We start from the raw sequence: 25,604 nt of genomic DNA, 5'->3' as shown, positions 1-25,604 counted from the left end.
TTAACGTGGTGGAGAGATGTCTATTGGCCTTAGAGGGGAGAGATCTCAAATCTCACCCTCTGATGTTGAAGCTGAATACGAGACGTCTGGCCTCGATATCAAGAGCTCCAACCTCAGTACCAAGCTTCGGCTATTGGGCGGTATAGAAATGCAATAAATAAATAATAATAAATAAATAATAAATGAGAGCAGATAGACTACGCTGGGTAGAGGACGAAATGAGTGATGTAGTTGGGAAAGGGTAGTTTTAGCTTTCTATTATTATGCATGAAGTTTTAGAATCACAGAGAGCCTTGGCCGGACCAGCTGGAAGGGGGAGGAAAGGCAGATAGCAAGGCCTTGGCGCCAGGAAGACGCCTCTTATCTACATCAAGGTCGTAAGTCATCTCAGCAGCCAAGGGAGGTGTGAAACGGAGGTAAGAGGCCGATGCCAAGGAAGGAGGCAGGAGGGAACCAGAGATGCAACAGGAGGAAAAGTATATAGCTGGGATCCCGCCCCAAACTGTTGTCTTGTCTTTTGCCTAAGGATGCGGAGAGATATAAGGTGGTGGTGGGGGCAACGTAAGGCCATGCTTACGAGTAAGTAGTCACAGCTAGGATTTCTTGTGTTATCAGTTACTGAGTTTTTATGCTATGCATACTTTTAGTTGTTTTATAGTTATTCTTCCCATGTATTTACCCTACCCTTAGTCTTAAATAAAGTCTTCTACCTCACAGTTGTGAGTCTTTTGATGTCTTGATCTTGGTTCTGTGTTAAATCCAGTGGTGACAGGTCACGGAAGGGCTTGTTCAACCTTTACACCGGTTATGTTATTGCTGCCAAGGAGGCAACCCATGGTATTAGAAGTCTAACAATGGTGGAGGGGTTGGAACCCGCTTTGACACGGTAGTCTCGGCATGAGACTTTCTTATGGTTTATCTTATTTTTCCTTTTTATGGGTGTCCCCATAAGGCCTAAGTGATCTGGCCTTCCTAGATATCTCTTTTGCTGTAGAAAAACAGCTAGAGAGCATCCAGATGTTGGAAGACCGGAAGGACCCACGGTTAGAGTTAGGCTTCAAGGATGCTGAGGGGACTTAGGTTGAGAGGCATCCACCATGAGTGGCTGCATCAAGTGCTTTGAAGAATCCATGGCTTCTAGAGCTTTTCTCTGTAGAATCGCCCCAAGCGATCAGCCCCAGAAGGCTTAAGTGACCCGGCCTTCATAGGTATCTCTCTTCTGCTGTAGATACAGCTAGAGAGTGTCCAGATGTTGGAAGATCGGAAGGACCCATGGTTAGAGTCGGGGTCTGAGGATGCTAAGGGGATGTAGGTTGAGGAGCCTCCGCCATGAGCAGCTGCATTGATCGCTTCAAAGAATCCATGGTTTCTAGAGCTTTTCTCTGCAGAATTGCCCCTAGGCGATCAGCCCCAGAAGGCTTAAGTGACCTGGCCTTCTTAAATATCTCTTTTGCTACAGATACAGCTAGAGAGCGTCCAGATGTTGGAAGATCGGAACAACCCATGGTTAGAGTCAGGGTCCAAGGATGCTGAGAGGGCATAATGATCAGCTCTATTCTTTTAGTCCGTTTTGTGAATCTCATACAATGGAGTCAGATCTCGACGACGTGAGCCTCTCCCAAACAAATCAGAGAGAATGTCTGGTGGGGAAGCTTGTTGCTGCACTCAACACATTTTTTGAAAAAGGGCCTTAACAGCCATGCAAGCCCCCCCCCCCCCATGCAATCCGAGATCGCTGGAGGGTAAGATAGCCAAAAAATAAAGTTCCCAACGAAATATCCTTTCAGCAAAGTGGTCGAAAGAGAACTGAAGAGAAGGGCGGGAAGAGAAGAGTGAGTGGACAGTGGGGGAGGGGTTCCTGCCAAAAACGTTTGCCTCAGCTATAGAAGTTTCCGAAATGAGTTCCACGCAGACACAGAGCCCATATGTGTGATGCACAGATACCATGAAAAAGAATGTACGAGCCTGCATGCTACCTCTACCCTATTAAGGCTTTCCTCCTGGATGGCTGGGTTAGCATACAGTGCTATGCAGGGTGTGAGAAAAGCCCTGATAGACTGGTTGTAATCCACCGGCCTTAAGCTGTTCTATGACAATCCTCAAGTGTCTAGTTTACTTAATTTCATGCTTCTGGAGTTAGTTTAGATGAGGATAGATTAAAAAGAGAGAGAGAAGGGGATTCAGAATATGGTTCTTAAGAAAATATGTGGCTAATATTTTCACCTTAAACAGGACACAAAAGTAAATTCCACTGAAATCAAGAGTTAAAAATCAACACAATAAATCAGTTAATTACTCACTGAAATATGTCACAAAGTGTCTTTTTATAGATCAGAATGTTATTCTCTTGTAAATTCAAGACCTAAAGAGCATGTAAGACAAGGGAACGCTATTGAAATAATTACTAAATGCCTTACCAGGACTAAAGAGGACTATAGCTTTTAGGTAAGCATATTCATATCCATCAATATCAAGTTTAGCCATGCTGTTACAGAACTCTTGAAGTTTCCAGATGTGTTCCATCACTTGTTTTATTCGGTCTCCGGAAAGTTTATCTACAAGTAGAGATTACACATTCTCTTAAGAGAGTGCAAATTTATTTTAAAGTCAACCAAATATCTATCCTTATTTGGGTCATAATCAACTTTAAGCTGTTCAAACTCATGAAAACATGGGTCAAATGGTTGGATGTCCAAAGTTCCTTTTCCAAATGCTTAGTTACTCATTGAGTTTTAATCTGTAAAACAGAGGCTTCCAGATATACCGAATTACAGAAGGCTTTGGGATATGACCAAATATTCACTGGAGACTTAGAAGCAGAATATTAAGGAATTTTAATATTTATCACCCAAACAGACATTATCTAGCTGTGTGAAAGGCCTTAGCTAGAACTACCTTTTATCACGCGATGGAGGAGAGAAGACCTCGAGTTGTGTTCAATGCAAGATTCCTCCTTCATTTACACGTGACGACCTCAGGAGGAGAGGCGTCGCGCCCACCATTTTTTGTTATTTTCTTAAAGCGATGGGAGCGCATGAATTCTCGTGCACAAAAGGTAAGTGGTTTTTAAAATTACATTAATTTCCCCGTTCCCCCCACCCTACCCCCGATGGGTGCGGAGTCGAGTCAACCCGCGGCAATGGGCCACACATTCCGCAGTCTCAGGCTCAGCCCGAGACCACGGAAAAACCAGGCCCAAAGTGTAGGGCTGTATCCTGGGGCAAGGGAGGGATGATCCCTCCCTGAACCCTGGATCCCCTGTGCGTCATGTGGACACCGGGATAAAGTCCCGTCTAGCTAAGGCCAAAGACAAAAGCTAACGTAATGATGTCTGACACTTTTCCTTATACCTGTATATTTAAAAATATACATTTTATATCCTCTAATAAGATGTCTTTTTCTTTTACATGAGCAGAACAAATTCTATTGCAGTTAAGTAGAGTTTTATCCACATACTATATTTTCCTCATGCAACTTGGGAATAACCCTTGTTTTCTCATACTAAAATTAGCAGGTTACCCACCCCTTTCTGCTCTAGTATTGAGTGTTTCTATAATTTCCCTCCATTCTATAAACTTACCCTTTGCCACTTACTTTAAAATGCAGACAGTGTGAGAAATAATGGAGCAGTGTACAAGGGGCAGGCTCCAGTGCTGCCCATTTGCTAGCAGAGCTGGCCACTGATTCCAGTCCATGTGTGATGAGCTCCTCCACTCACTTCTGGTCCACAAGTGCCCTCTACCACTTGCAGAAGAGTGATTCAGCAGTTATGGTAGAGGCTACTTGTGGACCAGAAGTGGTAGAGCTGGCTGTGCGCAGACTGGAATCAGCTGCCAGCTCTGCTAGCAGATGGGCAGCGTTGAATCCTGCCCAGAGTAAGACCAAATATGTAGTTCTAATTGGGGAAATATAGAATTGGTGCTAGAGCAAACTGTGTAAGAGAGAAACATAGTATGTGGCAATTCCTCAAGATTGTGGCTACTGCTTGATGCTACTTTCAATTCCTTTATTTTAGATGAATAAGGAAAACTTGGTCTCTTGTAAGTTTTCAGAAATCTAAGAGTATTTGACATTGGTCTTTCAGAAGACAGATAAAATGTCAGGGAGTTTAAACTGCAAACGTTTACAGAAAGATTCGTACTTAGTATGAAGTAAACTTTACTTCTTTTCCTTCACTCTGTGACATTTGCATTTATGTTAAGTCAATGCAGCATAAAATAGCACAGATGCTATTTATACAAAAATAATCTTGATACAAAATTTCCATTCAAGAACTTATTTTCCCATTATCCTCTATTAACTTTATATCATGGAACTTATAACATATGGTGTAAATATTTTATCTTGACCTTTTTTTGGTAATAATGGTATAGATATTTATTTTTATGTACAGTATTTTACACCACCATAACATAAAATTGAATGCTTCATAAATTAAATATTCTGTAAATTGCAGGCTGCAAAGTGTTCATGTCTCTTGATCTGGAAATAGCAACATCTCTGTTCATTTAATCTGACTTACAGCTCCCACTCCAGCCCCAAAATGTGGGGCAAGAATCAATATTATTCTACCCTATCCCTGACCATAAAGAGCTAATTTAAATTAAAGCATAGTACTCCACAACAATATAGTTGCAGCAGCCTCTCATATCTATTGTGATCCTTCACTTTCCATGAGGCCAGTAACTCCACTGTGTCTATTGCTTCCACAAATCTGTCTTAAACCCCCTCCAGCCTAGGATGCTGGAAAATCTTACAGCCCTACACTTAATCAAACGTAGGGCACCTACCTCTCCATGGCCTCTGAATATCCTGCCTCTTTCCTTGCACAGAGGAACTACATCAGTTCTGTTGTTTTTGAGGGCCTTGCTTGGGGGCGGAACCTGCCTATTATAATTAAGTTTGAAAGGATTTAACAAATTAAATCAGTAAATGATGGTAACTAACTTTATTTTTCTAGACCCAAAACAAACACAATAAAATAGCCAAAATCAAACCCATCATACTAAAAAGATATCCTGTTGATACATGTGCCTAAAACTTAATAACAACATTATTGCTCTAGCATACAGCTTTTGCACTTTAATGGGTATTTCCACTACCTGTTGATCACAGGTTAATATTCACTGGATAGACTGCTTCACCCAGAGATGAAAGCAGGCATGAACAGGGAGGTATGGAATTCTAGACAAACACTCAGCCCATGTTCATTACCAAACAGCATTTTATACAGGGTGTATAGCTATTCTATAATGAAGAATCTCTATATCCAACAAGTTATTTTCTAACAGGAAGTGGTTGCCTATTCCCTTTGGAAAGGATAAGGCCAAAAGTGTTGTATGTGTTTCTCAGGTACTCTTCGAACAGTTGAGTGACTACTCATTAGCTTTAAAAACTGCAAACGTTTACAGCCAAATGCTTATTAAGGTGTACTGAATAGGCTACAACTATTGTTCCACAAATGGGATTGGATCTAGAGATAGAACACTGGAACACCACTTCTGCAACAGGGCTTTCCTGGCTCCCCCCATCACTACAATCTCCTGGCCCGGCCCCAAAGCCACTCCTAACGGACCCTTTGGATCAGCATGTAACGAGGCATGGGGGGCTGCAGCAGGATGGGCAAGAGAACTTGGGGGGGCTGCCTTGCATCAGCAAAAATCTTCCACTCATGCAAGACATATCTGGATCCAAGCCATAGTTTTTTCAATATATTTCACTGCTCTGTTTAAAACTTTTGGCTAGAACTTTAAAAATAAACAAATAATCAAGGGCTCTTTTATTTTCTTGAAGAAGCATTTTGTTTATTCATTTATTTATTAAATTATTATTTACAATACGTAAATACCTCCCCATTCAAAGATTTCGGAGTGGTGAACAAATAATATTTATTTCTTTACAATATTTATAATTTGGTTTCACAATCTAGTTTTTCCCCATGATGGCAGCACTATGAAAGTTAGAAAATGCTTTAGGGATAAGTTTACAACAGGAAGCAAATATGTGTACAAGACAACAAATATTGCAGTGTTTCATCTACTTTTTCCACTTGCTGAGTGGGCAAGGTCACCTATCACAAAGTAGCAGCTAAATATAGTTCCATATGTGCAGAGACCTTGAAACTTTATGGCTTCAGGACCCTGGATATTGCAACTATGTCTGCAAATTCATTAGAAGGACAAGGGGAGGAAGAAAGCACATCCTTAGCATCTATCTATCTATCTATCTATCTATCTGCTTGCCTGAAATACACAGATGCTTTCTAAACAAGAGAAATATATGAAGTCAAAAGAAGCCCCAACCTATAAAAATAAAGAATACATAGAATGTTTCCTCCATGTACTATTGCTGATGAAACAATAGTCCTGTTTATAAGTTACTCACATGTAGGGCACTCCCATATTGAAGCAGTATTAGAACCAGGCTTTTAGCTTCATCCCCAACACCACATCTCCTTCCTCCAACATCCACACATCGAGTGCAGTTGTCTGCAAAGGAACTCCAACACGTGAGCCCGGGTGCCTAGTCATGTGATTCCCTATGCATTGGGGTTGCTTTGTAGACTATTACGTCCACCATGCAGATGTTGGAAGGGGAATCAACACTGGGGTGGGGTTAGAAGTGTGGCCCCATTCATGTTTCATCACGGGAATGCCCTGCATATGAGTAACGTGTGAATAGGGATAACATTTCCAGAAAATATTTAATAAAAATGTACTCCAACCCTACAGATTCTTTTAACAACATGAATTTTTCTATACATACACATGTACTTGGAAGTAAATCCTATTGATACTATAACTTGGTAGATATACTTAAACTCTCGGCCTTTACAAAAATAATATTAAATCACACACACCTTCCTGTATGCTGTTTTGCAGGTGGTTGACAATAGCTGCCAGGATAGTTGACAAGCTCATCACCTGTGCACATTGTGCAAGGCCTAAAGTAAACAGTTCATTCCAGCAGGCACGCACAAGGCTTGTATTACAGTCCTGCCTAAAGTTATAAAAGAAAATAATTATCATAAGACTCAAGATCAATTTTTGTGCATACAATTATTAAAATTCACTTTATGAGCATTAGGGCTGCTTCAGGATTTTATTGAAAGTAAATTCATTTCCAATGGTATTTCATACAACGATTGTCTGGCTTGTGTTGTCTGTACTGAAAACAACTACAGAATTAGTGCTAATCTGAAAGACAGCCAGTTCCCCCATTCTGAAAATATTTATGGGTGGAAGGCTTGTAAACTGGACTATGTGGCAGCTGCTTATAATCTCCTTTGCTTGCTCCCCTCATTTGAAAACATATGCACCCATATATATTTACACAACTCTGCTTTGGTAGTCATTGGCCCAGTCTGAATGTAACGATGACTCATGGTGCCACAAGGGAAGAAGTGAAACAAAGAATAAAGTATATCAAAACCAACAAAAAAGCCCTAAAACACTTAAGACCCGTGGAAACATCTTTAAAATGGAACTGCAGTTGCAACTTGGAATAAAGGACCTCAATGGGAAATATTGCCTGGCAATTGCCATTGAAGATTTGCCTCCATCATCAGCTGACTGAGTCCAACTCCACAGACCCATTCCCTTACCTCAGAAGTCCTCAAGTGAGTGCAAGCCTAGTAGATACTGGCCAAAGAGCAACACCAGGAAAGACCAAGCATAAGGGAAGGAAATGCTGCCTGGATAATCTTGTAATATGGATATTTGTTTTGTTTCCTGATATTAGATTTGAATGTGATTGTATTGTGCAAATCTTTTGTAAGCCACTTTGAGAACCTCTCAAGGCTATAAAGAAGGATATAAGCTTTCTAAATATATACCTAAATAAAAACCATTGCCTTCATCTTGCTTTTCATATTCCTGACAATTTAAAAAAGGTGGACTTTTGTCATAACAGAATAATTTCACTTTTGAAAGCTAGTATAGATTCATAGGAGTCTATTAATTCCTTATGTAAAAAAATCGAAAAAGAAACCATATTCTTACCCTAGTGCTTGAAAAGCAGGAATGGATCTAGCCCAGTGCATAGAAAGGAAAAGTAACCGGGATGCTGATTCACAAATATAATGCACATTCAGGTATTCTGGCATTGGGCTAGGCATGGTTAACTGAAATAGAATAAAATGTACAACGATGAACCTCACTTTTATTCATATTTTTTTGAAAATCATTAATAAATGCGTCTTGGTTTCTTTTGCCAAGAAACCATGAACCACAAACATTTACACTTGATATAGTTATTTAAACATTCAAATATTATAATTATTTAATTCAGTTTAGAGCCATTTTGAATTAAGTCTATCTCAGGCCTTAGCTAAACCTAAGGTTTATCCCGGGATTGTCCCGGGGTCGTCCCTGCTTGCTCCCAGGATATCCTGTGTGTCATTTACATGAACAGGGATGACCCCGGGACAATCCCGGGATAAACCTTAGGTCTAGCTAAGGCCTCAGACTCAAATGATAACTGAAATAAAGCTGTAAACTGTGTATTGATACAACAACTGCTTGAATTTAAAATAAATGCTGACCAAAGAAATGAAATAAATATATAACTCCCACGTCATGGCTGGGAATTTTGGTAAAAATAATAGTTCACTGTTGAAGAGTGATGAACACTTTCTGTGTTAAGCACACATACCAGCTCATAAGGAATCATAAATATTAGGGGCAGAGCTGAGGGATTTCAGGACAAGAACATCTTCATCACCTTGACTTCTATTTTCCTTTTGGGTCAGCTTAGACATTCCATTTGGGTAAGACATTTTACTCCTTTTAAAGAAAGGATGCCCCTGAAACAGTTCTGAGAAAGTTTTTTGAAATGTGTTTTGCTCATTACAGCCATTTTGTATTTTTCTATATGTTCTTTGCTCTTGTGCCATATTTTGTTATCATGTAAAGATTGCTTGATATTTTGAAGTAAAAGATTGAAAGCCAAGTCTGACCCTAGGGCCCTCTAAAATAATTTCTGTGTGTCTACACTGCAGGACAGAACCCTCAGATTCTTAGATGACATTGTAGACTTGGTAAACAGAGTTTGATCAATCAATTGTAGGCCTATGGCCATCTGCTTACAGAATACATTGTAATCTGATTACTGAGTATCAATTGAAATGTTACTAATAAAATAATGCATCCTCAAAGAAACAGACTGCATGAGAAGTGAAGGTACTGTTCAGTGACCTAATTTGCTTATTAAGGTTCTTTTTTAATGAAGTACTTCATGACAGATTTGCCCAAATAAATTAGGAAAAAAATCACCTTAAATGTCACATGGGTATCTGTAAGGAGGGGTCCTTCGACTTCAATGATTGGTGTAGACTGATCCCTACTGATTACATGAATATTCCCACCACTTGTGGGATCCATCCCATCTGCCAGATTCTGAGCTGCTGCACCATCTGTAGTGTTAAGTGCTTTAGCCAAAGTATCAAATGCCCTGCAAATAAAAGTAAGTCTATCAGAAATGTTATATAGGTTGATGGCAGAAGTTAAAGATAGACAAAAATTAATTAGAGCAGGGGTGGGGAAATTGTGGCCCTCTAGATATTTGGCCTACAACTCCTATCAACCCTAGCCAGGGATTTTTTTAATACTTTTATTTTATTTAAAGTGATACAAAAAAAGGAATGAATACAAACAATCCCCTAACAATTAATATCAAACCAACAGTTATATGAATATGTATGTACAATATACAAAGAAGAAGGAAAAAAGTTGATTGATACAACTTCTAGGGGAAGGAAACTTAATCAAAATAGAGGGGGGGAATAAAATAAAAGGAAAAGAGGAGACAAAAGAAAAGAAAACCCCCTCAAAATCATAAATGTGCTGTGTTCCTTCATTTGTTGTTACAATGTCCATATATTCAGAGCTGGAGCAGGCATACATTGTTGTACATTCGGATGTGATGCATATTGAACGAATCTCCCCCATATGACATCGAACGGTGTTAATTCTGATTTTCCTTGAATTTGAAGCAAGTCATAAGATATTTTTTTCTGATATTGCCACAGACCATATATTTCGATACCATGCAGATAAATTCAAATTATCCAATTTTTTCCACTGCTGAGTGATTGCCTCATGAGCAGCCGACAACAGGAATGTTATTAAGTCTCTACATTTCAATCCAATATTAAGTCCTTTGTATATTGATAATAAAAATAATTCTGGATCATATACAATTGTTTCTCTAGTAATAACCATTAATTCTCTATGTACTGTTCTCCAGAATCCCTGTATATATGAGCAAGACCACCATAAATGGAAATACGTGCCTTTTACCTTGCAGCCTCTCCAACAGAGGGAACTACAAGTTTTAGTGATATGCTCTAGTTGTACTGGTGTTTGATACCATCTATGCAGTGTTTTCAAACCCCCAAGCCAGGGATCATGGATGTTGTAGGTCAAAATATCAGGAGAGCCATGAATTACCCACCAGTGAACTAGAGAGATGTTCAAAATGAGGACAATTCCTATTATCAATAGCCTGGGTATGTTGCCATCATAATTCAGTCTAGGAAAGAACTATTTATAATGGATTGTGGGACCAGCCAGGTAATTTTCTAATGTTAAGTGCATACCGAGTGATCTCACTTGCAGATTGGTCTTCTTGCTGGATTTCAGAAGTATCTCCATTATTAAGTGACTCGTTGAGGCTGGCAAGTGATGTTACAACATTTGCTAGTGTTCCCAAGGCACCTTGGCTTGTTTCTGCCTACAAAAGAGAGGTTCACATATTACTGAAATGTTTACATTAAATAATCTTATTTATTAAAAAAAAACCATCTGTCCCTGTTTTCTAACACATGTTGAAAACTACTTACAACAGAGAGAAAAAACTAAAAACTACAGTCAAAACATCAATAAAAATAAATAAAACAAACAAAATGCACATCAGCCAGTTGATTAAGCCACGCCTATTGTTCATCATTGGGGAATGCTCTATTTCAAGTTAGCAATCTGAAGTTGTACTGAATTGTCTTCTAAAGAAGCAGGGAATGGTCATTAAGGGATTTGTTTCTACACACAGAAGAACTCAAGTTGGTGAAGCAACAAAATGTGAATTGCACATTGAAATTTAAGTAATGATACCTTAGAATCTGTAGCGAGAAGCACTGTACCATCATCTCGTATTAGTGGCTGCTGAATATTCACAAGCATCCCTGAATCAAGAAGACCAGTTGATCTGTTCAAAATTGGGAGGGAAATAGTATTACATTATAGAAAAGCTGCACCTTTTCTATAATGAAGTACAGTACTGTTGTGCCTTTCAATCTGTGTTTTCTCAATCAAAATCCCTTCTTGTTTTGTCTTTGCAGAAGCTGCATTTAAAGAGTGAACTTTGGTTAACGTAACAGGGTTGGATCCAAAGATCCTGTAAGCCAAACTTCATTTATGGCTTGCTATAACTGGAAGATGGGGGAAGGAAGGTGATTTTCATCAATTCTCCTTCCATTTACAACTAATGTCTCCACAAATCTGCTCTGTAGGATTGGAGGAGCCTTCAGGAAAGTGTAATAAGTTGCAGGGGAAACTGGTGAAAAACATACGCACACCCTCCCATCAGGGGAAACTGCTGCTAAATTATAAACTCTTCTGCAAATAAAAGGAGCCCTTCTGTTCATGAAACAGTCAGTCTGGATCCAAGCCATTAATCTCCACCTTAACTGTATTTTGCCTACTTATTGTGAAGTGGTTTTTTCCCCATTCCAACACTACTACTTTTTGAGCATGTTGATTACATAATTTACATGTTAGCTATAGATTCTTTGATAACAGTGTAAGATATGGCTTCAGATGAGAGAAATTAATCTCAGATTTTGCGTAAGCACACAAGAATATCCCCAAAACCGTTTTTTATAAAAAATCTTTTAGTTAATTAACATGCCTGTTTTCTGAAACTTTCTCTTTTTTGACCGTCTATATTTTATAGTCTGTTCCAGTGTCTAGCCTGCATCAAGGAAGTGTAATTTATATCTATCTATCTATCTATCTATCTATCTATCTATCTATCTCCATGGTTTTGCATGATACTATACAAATGAATTACACATGACAAGCATCTGCCTCAGGGAGTTTACAATCTCAGCACCTCCTCCTAGTCTTGACAGTACAAGTCCTTTGAGGTGAGGTCCTGTCATGCATTACTAAATTGTACATATGTTTACTGATTATATCATGGTTTAATATATGTAGTACCCTAATAAGTATGGAAAGCTCCAGACTGGATATATCACAACAGCATTTGAACTCACAAGAAGGAATTAATTATCTCAAAACTGAGCCTGATCAATTTAGCTACATTTTGAATGGCATTTTCTAGTTGCGGAAATTATACATTTGACATCATAACAACTTTAGATTGCACAGTTGAAAAAGGCCGATCTTACCTAGTTCCATCTTTATCTGCTACAAAAGTCGGGGTTGCTATTAGAGGACTTCTTAAGTCCTTTCTGATATAGATTTTTTCTGTTGAAGCAGCACAGTTGGTTGGTTTCTCACGCTGCACATCAAAAGGCTTCCTTTCACTCTGTACAGCTACATCACAATGTACAAACAGAGATTTGAAAGCAAATAATGAATTCAAAGTCTTATAAACATTATAGATTTTATAAACCAGGACACTAACTTGTGTAAAATCTCAGCTTTTCTGGTTTAACTCAAGGGAGCGCTTTGCACTAGGTTCCAGTTCCACCTGATAGGATGACCTCGGAAAGGTGGTGATGGGCAAGTATAGTTCTGATCTAGGCCATAGCTAGACCTAAGGTTTATCCCTGGATCGTCCAGGGGTCAAACCTGTTCATCTAGGTGACACACAGGGGATCCAGTGCTCAGGCAGGGGCGAACCCTGGATGATCCCAGGATAAACCTTAGGTCTAGCTGTAGCCCTATAGGAATTATCCTAGTGATCTCAAGATTAAATTATATCATCTACTTTATTTAACATCTATACATAGTTTTGGAATCCAATGCTACCAGGATGCTGATGGAACCAGCTCATTTTGCATTACAATATAATCAATGTATTTTAGTTATGAACCAGTATCTGGAAGTTTCATTATTTATTACATTTATACCGCCCCATAGCCAAAGTTGACATTGACTAGATCAAGGGTGCAGAATCATTTTGGAGGTGGAACGACCAAATTGCCTCCCACCAGGCCTGCTGTGGTCCAGATGATGTCATTGGATGTGACCCCGCCTGCTGATATCAATGCTCCTCTCCATTTTTCTCTTTCTCTGTGCATGGAGAGGCACAAAGAAAGGGATTCAGCTTGCGCTGGGAGGAGCAGATGCAGAGTCCCTAGGAACCCCTTGGACACTAGGTGCCCTGTGAAGATACTCAGTCCACCCTGGGAAAAGCAGCCAACCTTCTTTGCACAGGCCACGTCCCCTGGCTTTGAGTGGCACCCTGTGGAGATCGGAGATGATAGCAGAGATGCTCTCCAGTGGGATTCCTCTTCATACCTCAACCACTAATGTTCCTTTGTTGTAGCAACTAGCATTTTAAATCATTTACCATGCAGTCCTATGTATGTCTAGTCAGAAGTAAATCCCATTGAGTTCAATTAGCTCAGTAAGTCCCACTGAGTCCTCCTAGGTAAGTGTATATAGGATTATAGCCTTGCTGCATTTTCAACATCCACTGTCAAAATGATTGGAAGACTAAAGTTTAGAGGATAAAAGTTTAAAAAAATTCTGATTTGGGATGATGAAAAAATTGTAACAAAATAACTGAGAGATTTTAATCACAGAAATGAACAAGCCCATAAACCATACTTAATCCATCACTTCATTAGACAAAGAACTATTTTGTGTACTGTAGACTCACATTCCATTTTCATTCCCATCTCAAGGCATTTTTTTAGCCGACAAAACTGGCAGCGATTCCGATGGTGTTTATTGATGATACAGTCCTGGTTGCTACGGCAACTATAGGTCAGATTTTTCCTCACACTCCTTTTAAAGAAGCCTTTGCATCCCTCACAACTGACAGCACCATAGTGACGACCTTAAAAGAAAAGAAACCTAAGAATATACAATTTACTATGAAAAAGAAGGTGGATTTTTAAACTATTTTTGAAATACGCAGGACATACTATTCTGCTGCTCCTTCAGTTTGCTTTTCAATCTTCTCACATTTTTGTAACATTGAATACCAGTCATATGCCATTTAGTGATTTTTTAGAAGAAAATCCTCTTGCATCAAAACATCTGCCAGCATTTTAAGAGGTTTTACATAATAGCACTGCCTATGTCAATGCTGCACTACGTTTATTTATATATAACATTTCTTCTCCCGCATGTCAGCATGAAGGCTCTCAGAGCAACTAGCATTTTAAAAAATAAAAGTACAAGATACAAACAGAGTAGCTAAAGTTATGCCAGGGTCAAGCTAAGTTAACAATGTAAAAATAAAAAAGGCATGGTCCCCAAAGGACATCAGATGTTATACCATCTGAATTTCCCATGGAGAGCATTCCAGAGACAGATCACCACCCACCCCATATCTTAAGGTGGGAGACCTGAAGGATGGCCTCTGAGGATGATCTTAATATAGAGGCAAGTTTATGTGGGGAAAAGGTGGTCATTTAGGTACCCTGGGCACAATCCATTTAAGACCTTTAAACCAGGGATGGGGAAAGTTTGGCCTTCTAGATGTTAAGAGTGCAACTCTTATAATTTCTCACCGTTGGCTATGCTGGCTAGGGCTGATGGAACTGCAGTCCAACAATATCAGGAGGGCCACACCTTCCCCACCACTGCTTTAAAGGGTCAGTCCGTCATACTGCAAGCAATAAGTATTCACTGAACGTTAAAATGAACACTTTAAATTGTGCCCTGAAATGGACCAGAGCCAGTGCAATTGTTTTAAAGATTGGTGATATATGTCTCAGTCAGCAATTTAGCCATTGCTTTTTGTGTCAACATTAGAAAGGGTTTCCTCCTACTTCAGAACACAAACCAAGATAGAAGTTCTCCTATGAAAATTATGATTTTAGGGGAGAGCTTTTTGGTGCAATTTCTTCAAACAATGCTTTATTATTATTAGATAGCTATTACTAAGAAGTACATCCATGATAGCTTTTATATGTGTAATTTGTTTGTATCGCCCCTAGCATCTTGTCTAATATGCTTATTTTCTGGAAAAGGCTGTAATTGAAGCTCATGTCCTACGTAACTTCTACTGTAACTCAATGAAGAAGTGTTAGCCTCATGTGAGTAGAAAAACAATGTGAATGGTAGATAAATTTTTCCTGATAGCTAAGTCATCTAGCCAAACAACTCACAACATAACCTACAAATTGGTCATTCCAAAGCAGGAAATACCCTCCTATCCTGAAGTGTCCTCACTTCCACTTGGGTATCCCTTGTGGGTCTCTTTAGTTTCAAGAACTACCTGTTTATCCTATAAAATCTGACTTTTATCATGCTAAATCAGCCAGTCTAAAAAGAAGCCAGGAATCTAAGGAAAGCTTTTATTCATTCACCAGAACCAAGCTACTGAACTGTATGTTTAGCTCCATCCTGGGTAAGCCCAAAGTCATTGCCTCCTTTCTGCTCCTTGCCTGAATCTATAACTATCCTAGAGTCAAAACTCCTTTTGAAAAAATTAAGATGGTTTAATTTCTGGAACCAATGCACTCAGATGCTCCATTACATGGCTTAAGATCCTTTCTGGCATTCTCTCTCTCTCTCTTGCTCGCCTCTGGACCAGAGCTTTCCTTTTCTAATTTGCACAACCTTGCTGCCCTGTATATTCTGTGAAGGATCCACTGTTGCATTTCAGCAACGGCTATTTCAGTAGTGAATTCAAACCCACTAGGAGTGAGGATAACTTCCTGGAAGAACTTTGCACTACATATGTGATGTCAACACACGTTTTGTTACAGTGGAAATTAAGTAGTATGACTGTTAAGGTACCATATTTAAGCTCAGTGGTCTACCCTCCCAATGGCCAACTAAAGAAACAAGGGCATTCTGCTAACATTTTTCCAAGTTATTGAGCCAGGCATGCCCAACACTTTTGTATTATTATTTTTTTACATTTATATAAACATTAACTCTATGTGACATGGTAGATTTCATGCTTGTGTACAAACCAATTGATGTTTAGAAATCAGAAAACACTGACTATAGTGAGGTTTCATGCAGCTCAGGAAACAAGAAGGGATGGGATTCACATTTTTAAGTGTATAAATATGCATTTCTGAGAATTGGACACTTGACCAGTCAAAGAATATTTGGGTTACAAGCTTACACTCTATGCACAGAGATCAGGATGTAGAGCAGCTTTTTCAGCAGTCTATTTTAACCTCCTGTCTTCTGAGAAGCTGCTGTGTCAGGCACACCCAAATGAGGCCAGGCAATTCATATCATCAATCAGAGGTCTTACTGCACCTCATCCAGGAACATGTGGCAGCTAATTCTTCACCAACCCCTCAGAATGTAGGTTACTTTCAGGAAAATGTGGAGCAGAGATATATCCTATTGGGAAATATCTAATTTCGGCTGTTTTGCTAGCACAACAGTCTAGAATCAAAACCCATTTGTTAAACAAAGAAGAGATTTCTCAACATTCCACATGTGCCCACTGCCCCAAAAGTTTGATGACCCCTGTCTTACGATAACAAACCTGATGCTTTGTCTCCACAGACAACACAATATTCTACTACTTGTGGTCGCTGGACATCCGTTTTAGCCAACAAACGTTCCACAGAGGCAGAGTCAGTCACAATCTGAAATGAAACATCAGAATGCTTAAAATCCTTAAATAAATGCTTACAGTACTATCATGATATATACTACACGTATTGGAATGAAAACAAATAGTTAGACAAATAAATGTCTATGACAACGAAGGTACATTTTTCTTCCTGGACTGGAGGATTTCTTGCTTTATCAAAAAAGGAAAATTCCTGTTGGGAGTGGTTGTAGATATGCTACCCACAGACTTGCTGGTCATATGATAGCCCCTATTTACGGAAAATTGATCAGCCAGGGAAGCTGCATCTTGATAACTTTTAGGGTCTCTATCTTTCACCAGCAATCTTATATCCTGAGGGATTCAATAAATTAATTGATCTTTAATCATCAGATCAACTAAATCTTGTTTGGTTTTCACCTCAGCGCAGGTGATCCATTTCTCAAAATGATCCGCTAACTTGTGTCCCAACTCCACAAAAGATTTGGATGACACAGCATTAAGGCTTCTAAATTTCTTCCGAAAATATTCTGGCCCATAGCGAAATCTTTTATAAACTGCTTAACGTGCATTAGCCCTCATCAGATTGTGGCTTGATTAGGATTGTATGGAGCAACAATGTCACACAATGCCAGCCAATCCATGAGCTAGTGCCCTGTACACTCTTGACGCAATTACTTGTGTGTGGGGGTGGGTGGGGGGGGGGCTGTCATATGTATAAACAGTGGGATTTCTTTACTTTTCATTAGCTTGTTGTTAATTACCATATCCATTTCTCTTTGCTTTTAAAATACAATATAAACTTGCACCTCTCCACTCTTTTCCCTTTGTTTCTCACTATATTCCTATCCGTGTCCTTTGTTCTTAATCTCAGCTTTCCTACTCTTTTCAGCATTTTTGTTACTTCTTTGCTGCTGCTCCATCAGCTTGGTATGCCCTCACATTCCACATTCTCCATACTTGTTTCTTGTTAGCTCTTAAAAAGGACCTAAAAATCCATCTAATTTCTTTAACGTTTTCATGTTAATCTGAATAGACTTCTGCTGATATAACTGTGTGTTAAATTGATAAACAACTCTTTATTAATTGAATTTGAGGTAGTAAACTTTAGCTTCAATAGTAAGTTTTAACACTCTTTGCCTATATCATATCATGAAACAAAACATTTTATTTTGATAACGCTATATAATATTTCCTTGGCTTAACAGCTGACATATACAGCCTTCTTTAATTGTTGTGTTTACCTGTATTCTGCCTGGCACAATGTTATCTGTGGTGGTAAAGATAAGTTGCTTGGTATTAGATGCCTCAGGTGCAGCCAGAATCACTTTCCCTGTTCCTGTTCCATCTGGACTAGCCAAAATAAATTGTTGCTTTGGAGATACTGATGAGTCCACTGCTGTCACTATTTGGATTTTCTGCCCTGTTTGCTGATCTGTGACGATCTGTAACAAAAATGGAAATATTTTAATATGTGAGATTTCACAATTTAGAAGTTCATTTCTGGCTAAGGACTGTAAATTATCACTGTATAAAAGATGTTGCTTTTCTTCTATTGCTAGTTAGGCACAAAAGGCTATAGGAAAAGTGGAAAGCTTTTACGTGCAGGTGTTTTGAATATGTGACTAGTCAGAATTCAAGTCAATAGAAAATTTTGTCAATACATGCACCATGCACTCAATGCAGACATAAGCAAGCAAGATCTCTGACAAGATGTATACACAAAATACAGATTTAGTAATGAAACAAAAACTTCGCAGTGCTAAGATCAGAAATAACTCTTTGGTAGTAACACTGTCCATCAGCACTATTGCTTACAAAAATGACTACATAATAAATTAAGAATGAACTCTGCATATGAAAAAATAAAAAAAAATATGTTCTATGATTGCAAAGTAATTTGAAAATATAACTTCAGCACACAGAAAGAATACAGATAATATAAATTACATTTACAAATAAAACCTTATACCTGAATGCGCTGTGGTGAAGCTACAGAGGAATCTGTGGAGATTATCTGGATGCGTTGGGAAGGGCTGGTCATCACTGGAGATTCAGATAATGTTGTCTGTACAGTTTGCACCTACATTGAATTATGTAAAAATGGATTTTATGCATGGGGAAAAACATATTTGGAATATTATTTTATACCAAATGTTAGATCCTTCCAACAGAAAAGAAATATGAAACAATTCTCTCATACCACCACTCACCACTTCCCCTAATACGGTGGTCAACATGAAATTGGATGCCCTTACTTAAGACTTTGGATGTATATATAAACAAGCAAGCTCAATGGTTAAAGGGACTATTGTATACATGGCACTGACTGAAGAAATACCTATATTTCTTCAGTCAGTAATTTTGCATTGCTGCTGTTTTTATCTGGTTTAGCTTTTATATTGTATTTTATATTATGGTTTTATACTGTTGTTTTATACTTTGAATGGTTTTAATTTTTGTGAACCGCCCAGAGAGCTCTGGCTATTGGGCGGTATAGAAATGTAATAAATAAATAAATAAAATAAACACAAGAACAATTATGGGATAATACTGGCTGCATGGATGTATGAAATATATAGGGTTTTTTCTACTATCAACCACTATATATATAAAATATTTATGGCAATGCATAGCACATAGCAATGCGTGGCATACTGGAGGTTCCTAGCTAAGAACTTTGTGTTACTAAGCAACAGGATATATGAACATAGCTGGGAATGGGGGAACGTGACTGGAAGAGAGTGGGGGGGGGGCAGAGAGGAGGTCAGGACCCTTGCTAGGATGCGAGGAGGCCTGAGGTAAGTCCTGCGGATCAGCACACAGGTGAGCAGGGTGGAGTGGCTGGGAGGGAGTGTCGGGGAGTGGCTGGGTCAGCCTCCGGGGCAGCCTTGTGCCTTGGCTTTTCCAGGAGCCCACGGAAAAGCATGATACTAAGCAATAAAATACTAGCACGGAGATGCTCTCTGCATGAGTCAAGTTAGTACATTAAATATACTCTTTCCCTCTATTAGCAAATTTGAATATCGAGTTCCTAGGAGAGAAATGGAGCTACCTGATTCATTCATTCTTTCTTTCTGGTATGGACTATTCAATAATTGACACTCTCTAGGTGATGTACAGGTAAATTAAAAACATAAAATACAAAGTAACAGTAAAGCGCATTAACAAGGAGTACTTTAGTACTTAAGGGCACAGCAGAGAAAGGGAAAAGATTTTATTTTTCTTATTTACTTATTTTTATACCACGTAATAGCTCAAGCTGTCAAGGTAGTTCTCAAAATAAGTTTAAGACCATAAAAAGAAAATATAATAAAACAAAATCTAAAACAAATTAAAACTGTCAGAAATTAAAATCAAGATAAAACTGACTAAAGAATTTCCTGTTCCTATGTTAGATCCTTCCAGAGGACAACAGTGTAAGGATCTAAAAACATATTTTTAAAACTGAAAGATTAAAAAGCCTTTTCCACTCTCTTGAAGTGTCCCTGTTATGGTCTTGAATAGGGCAACACTCCTCCTCCTAGCTTTCCTCTTCCTACCCCCAAACTGACACTCGGCTTATTTGAACACTCCATCACCTCTGAAGGGCAATGTGTTTTCTGGACTATATTTTGGTAGGTGCTTTTTCTTTTTAATTTAAAAAGTAATATATGTTTGCATACCTGTCTACCCCAAGAATGCGTAAAACCCTACCTTTTCTGTGGGTGAGCCCCCTTCCCTCTGTGCTTGCTATATACAAATGAGGACCTGCAATAAAATGGTACAGGGTGTCTCGAACACTTAACTCAAGTTCACCTGTTCAAGGCTCGGGGGAGGGGAGATTTCTCAACTTTATACCCCACCCCATTCTTCATGGTCCCTCACCTTGCAGATATTTGAATTAATAAAAATGCAGGATTTCAGTTTTCACCACTAACAGTACACAAGGTGTTGAATGAGAGAGATCAATGTTTTATTGTTTTGTTATACATTGAATCTTGTTGTTTCGATAGGTTTCTCCAATAACATCAACCTTGACTTTCTTGCAGCTACATACTATATCCTTGGTTATGCATTTGAATCATTTGCCTTTAGCTTTATTTATTCCATTCCTTTTTTCGTGGCATTAATTGTTCTTCTTGACATGTATCTTTAATAAAACTCAACAAACATAATGTTTTTATTAAGAGTAAAATCAACTTGGGAGATCATTATTATCCAGTTACATTACAACTTTCAATATGTGCCACTGGATGCCTCATCACTCAGTCCAATAAAGTATTTAGAACACTACTTTAAATTTTATAAACTGTTTTGTGACTCTTGTACTCACATGGTGTACTACTCTTTTAGTTTTCTTGTAAGTTCAGCCCAATAGTATTAGCCATATGCCAGAAAAGGTAAATGCAGGTTGCTTACCTGTAACTGTAGTTCTTCGAGTGGTCATCTGTGCATTCACACATATGGGCTCTGCGCCTGCATGGAGCTTGTTTCGGAAACTTCTATAGCTGAGGCAAACGGTTTTGGCGGGAACCCCTCCCCCACCATCAACTGACTCTGGGTCCCCGCCCTTCTCCTCAGTTCCTTGAGACCGAATTGCTGGCCTCTTAACCAGGAGAGAAACCACTTGGTATCAACACGAAAGTGGGGATGGTGGGTGGGTTGCGTGAATGCACAGATGACCACTCGAAGAACTACAGTTACAGGTAAGCAACCTGCATTTCTTATTTGTGGTCTCTGTGCATCACACATATGGGCGATTAACAAGCTTACTCCCTGGTGGAGGGTAGGTGCAGATCAATGTGCCATCTCAAGATGGAAGACAGAATTACTTGCCCGAAATTGCAGTTTGTCGTGATACAAACATTAAGACAGTAGTGTGTAATGAAGGTAGAGGGCTTATACCAAGTAGCCGCTCTGCATAAGTCCAGGATCGACAGTCACTTGCCTCAGGCTGTCGATGTTGAGGCAGTGAGTACCGGATGGGATGTTACAAGGCAATTGAGTTGTAAGCCCTCCAACTCGTAGGGTAGTTTAATAGCATTCACAATCCACACCACAAATGTTTGTGACAATAGTAATTGTCCTCATTTAATTACAACGTAACAGGAAAATGGTATTTTAGTCTTACAAAATTTGTCTGATGCAGCCTTGCAAAACAAGAGCTTGCCTTACATCAGGTCAGTGTAATGAGACTTCCACTGGAGTAGAAGGAAACTGGCAGAAGGTAGTAACTGAAAAAGAACCTTTCCAAAAATGTAACCTGAAATCCAAAGTTGCCATTGGCTCAAATGGATTTGCTGTCCAGAGAGTGTAGCAAGTCAGATAAACTGCATGCTGGAATGAAACTTAGGCTCAGATAAAGCATCCAGTACAGACATATTGACAACTATTTCAGCCCTAGCATATAAGGAGTGTAAAGGTAAGTACATCCTTCAGGGAGGCTGAATGAGGATGGAAGTCCTGAAGATCTGAGTATTTAGAAAAAACATTCCATTTCATGGTAGATGATTTTTCTGTTGCCAGCTTACAGGCTGGGTGGAATATGGAATCGACCTCATGTCAAAATTAGTCATGGTATCAAGATTCTTCATTTGATGAGTCTGAGCATGAGTCTGAGCATTTGTAGATCAGGCTGTAAGGAAAAAAGGCTCAGTACTAATAGGAGTCGGAGGACCCTACTCTGTGATATCTTCAGAAGTAGAGTGAGCCATGCTTGTCTCAGCCACCGAGGGATGACTATGATGTAGTCTGTGTGGACCAGATGATTTTTATTTTTATTTTATTTATTTTTATTTTTAAAAATATATCATTTATTTATTTATAGCTTTACTCTTGAAATGAGAGGGAAAACAAGAGGAACAGGTAATAGATTCCACTCAATCTGGAATGCATCTCCTAGGGATTATTAATATATATATATATATATATATATATATATATATATATATATATAGTGATCTCTGCTCTCAAACCAAACAGGTAGCCAATCGTATTGTGAGGTGTCACCAGAACTGGAGTCCCATATTCCTGAGAAAACCCGAGATAGAACCAACAGATTTGACTGCCACCTGTGTGGGACCTTCTGAAGTCTGTTGAATGATTTTGCTTGCCTCGTTCAGCCAAGTGTAGGACTGAAGTGAGATTCCCCTGCTGATGGTCCCATTGGAATCTCCATTGTCATTAGGGTAGATCCAGAAGAGTGGGTTATTCCTTCCTTGTTTATATACGACAACACACTGTGTTGTCTGTAAAAACTCACACTCTGTGGCCCATCAGGTAGGTCCTAAAAGACTGGAGTGCCTTTTTTACCGTGCAATATGGAATTGCTATAGTTGGAGTGAGTCTGGATTGCTCTGTGGTTTCTACTATGAGGTCCAGAGAGCTCAATAAATTGAGGATTAGTCCCACTGCCTTCAATAGCATCCTCTTCTAAGATGCTACTAGAAGCCAGTTGTCTAAATACGGGTAGAGTTTCACCCTGTGTAGGCAAATGAACTGCCATATATTTTGCAAACATTCGGTGGGCTGTGCTTAGGTCCAATGGAAGCACCCAAACTGGAACATATCGATACCTATGATAAACCCAAGGTGCCTCTGGTGAGTGTTCTGAATGGCTATATGGAAGTAGGCATACTTTTAAGTGTGTGGGGGCAAAACATACTCCCTTCTGAGGAGCTGCATTAAGGACAGTGTGTCATCTGTAATTTGCTGGTTCTGATGCAGGAAACAAGACGAGCGATGGGACTGAACAACCCTTCGCCGTCGAATGGCAGGTCCTCAATCTATCTTACAGAGTGAGACCTGCTAATCATAGGTATGCATGCGAAACGCCAGAGCGCGCACTCACAGTTGGTGGGGCAACAGGTCATGTTAAGTTGCTGACGAGAGGAAAAGTTGTTTTCTGGACATCATAACTAGTGTATAACTCTGGGGCCCAAAGCAGATGAATATGTTCTGTGGCCTGGTAGGTCCAACATCTATGTTCTGAAAACTCCCCTTGGGAATAACTGAACTAATATAGAATTGGAACATGGGTGCGTAAAGAAAAACCCCAGTGTCCATTACTGGACCTTATGTAAAGATTCTGCCCTTTCCAATGTCAGAGCCATCAAAGAAGGGGCCTTCCAGGAATTTTTAACTGTCAGAAGCAGTGTTGGAAGGAAAAATATCGACATTGGAGTTGGCTTCTCAGTACATACAGCGTGAGATTTATTTACAGGGTTATGTGTCTTGATACCGAGTCATCCTCAATGAAGTGGTATAAGTCCTCCGAAGGAGGTTCTGGCCTATGTAGGCACTACATAGAATCATAGAATAGCAGAGTTGGAAGGGGCCTACAAGGACATCTAATCCAACTCCCTGCTCAATGCATGAGGTGATGCAGACAAGAGCAATGTTGAGACCGACTGATAGTCCTCAAAGGATTGAGGGGAATCAGGTCTATTCTTATGCTCCAACTCATCTTCCCCAAGTTGATCTCCTGATGCCCCACAGAATGGGGGTGGAATGGGGAAGAGCTAAGTAATTGTACTGACACATTGTGGCTGTAACAGCTGAGCCCTGTGTATCGGTCGCAATGGCAGTGATCTCGGTTGTAATTGTACCCATCACGGGACTGATGCCAGTATCCATGCTTGTATGGTATTCTCAGGAGACGTGGCCCATTTGTCATTATGTCCCCTCCTCTCACAAGGGGGGGGGGCAAAATGATGACATCAGACATCATGGTAATAAAACTCTCTCCATTGAAAGCAAAGCACTCAGAGTGTAGAGACTCTGGAGGGAGACCTTGAAATTGGTGGTTAGCCTGCAAGGGATATACTGCCTGATGTGGTGGACAGATGTCCGTTGGCTTTGGAGGGGAGAGAGATCACATCTCACCCTGTGACACTGAAGCTGCATGCGAGATGCCACTCTTGGTATCAAGAGTCTCAGCCTTTGTACCAAAGAAGCTATTAATGTTATTGCCAATCTCGGTATCAAGGATTCCAGCCTTGGTACCGAAGAAACCAGTTACGTTATTGTCAGTCTCAGTATCGAGAGTTCCAGCCTTGGTACCAAAGAAGCTAGTTATGTTATTGCCAGTCTCAGTATTGAGAGTTCCAGCGTCTGTACTGAAGATGCTAGTTGTTATTGCTACCCTTGGTATCGAAGGTTCCAGTCTCTGTACCGAAGAAGCTAGTTATATTGTTGCCAGTCTCGGTATTGAGAGTTCCAGGCTCTGTACCGAAGAAGCTAGTTATGTTGTTGCCAGTCTCGGTATCGAGAGTTCCAGGCTCTGTACCGAAGAAGCTAGTTATGTTGTTGCCAGTCTCAGTATTGAGAGTTCCAGGCTCTGTACCGAAGAAGCTAGTTATGTTGTTGCCAGTCTCGGTACCGAGAGTTTCAGGCTGAAGAAGCTAGTTATGTTGTTGCCAGTCTCAGTATCGAGAGTTTCAGGCTCTGTACTGAAGAAGCTAGTTATATTATTGCTACCGAGGAGGCCACCCATGGGGACTCTAACAGTAGTGGTTAGATCTGGCTTCCATATGGTAGGCTTGGAATGAGGCTTTTGTTGTTGTTGTTGTATGTCCCAAAGGCTTAAGTGACCTGGCCTTCCTAGATATCACTTTTGCTGCAGAAGCAGCTATTGCGCGTCCAGATTTCTGGAAGATCGGAACGACACACGGATAGAGTCGGGGTCCGAGGACGCTGAGGGGACCTAAGGGGCCTCTGCCACGATTGGCTGCATAAAGTACTTCGGAGAATCCATGGCTTCTACAGCTTTTCTCTGCAGAAATACCCCGAGCAATCAGTCCCAGAAGGCTTAAGTGCTCTGGCCTTCTAGATATCTCTTTTGCTGCAGATACAGCTAGAGAGCGTCCAGTATTTGAAGATCGGAATGACCCATGGTTAGA

At 39.7% G+C, this 25,604-nt stretch overlaps 1 protein-coding gene across 1 annotated transcript in view; it reads right to left on the bottom strand.

Moving 5' to 3' along the window:
- Positions 1-25,604, bottom strand: part of NR2C2 (nuclear receptor subfamily 2 group C member 2) — a 61,169-nt gene that overhangs the window by 15,981 nt on the left and 19,584 nt on the right. Inside the window, exons 3-13 of the mRNA XM_063121408.1 lie at positions 18,695-18,805; positions 17,967-18,167; positions 16,654-16,756; positions 13,849-14,028; positions 12,407-12,554; positions 11,109-11,202; positions 10,598-10,731; positions 9,273-9,450; positions 8,001-8,122; positions 6,860-6,999; positions 2,418-2,555 (exon numbers count right to left, since the gene is read on the bottom strand). Of these exons, the coding sequence (XP_062977478.1) occupies positions 2,418-2,555; positions 6,860-6,999; positions 8,001-8,122; positions 9,273-9,450; positions 10,598-10,731; positions 11,109-11,202; positions 12,407-12,554; positions 13,849-14,028; positions 16,654-16,756; positions 17,967-18,167; positions 18,695-18,805 (1,549 nt within the window). The remainder of the gene's footprint in view (positions 1-2,417; positions 2,556-6,859; positions 7,000-8,000; positions 8,123-9,272; positions 9,451-10,597; positions 10,732-11,108; positions 11,203-12,406; positions 12,555-13,848; positions 14,029-16,653; positions 16,757-17,966; positions 18,168-18,694; positions 18,806-25,604) is intronic.

The sequence above is a fragment of the Elgaria multicarinata genome, chromosome 3, assembly GCF_023053635.1.
Source record: "Elgaria multicarinata webbii isolate HBS135686 ecotype San Diego chromosome 3, rElgMul1.1.pri, whole genome shotgun sequence".
Lineage (NCBI taxonomy): Eukaryota > Metazoa > Chordata > Lepidosauria > Squamata > Anguidae > Elgaria > Elgaria multicarinata.
The sequence above is the reverse complement of the archived record's forward strand: the minus strand, read 5'-3'. Positions and strand labels throughout refer to the sequence as shown.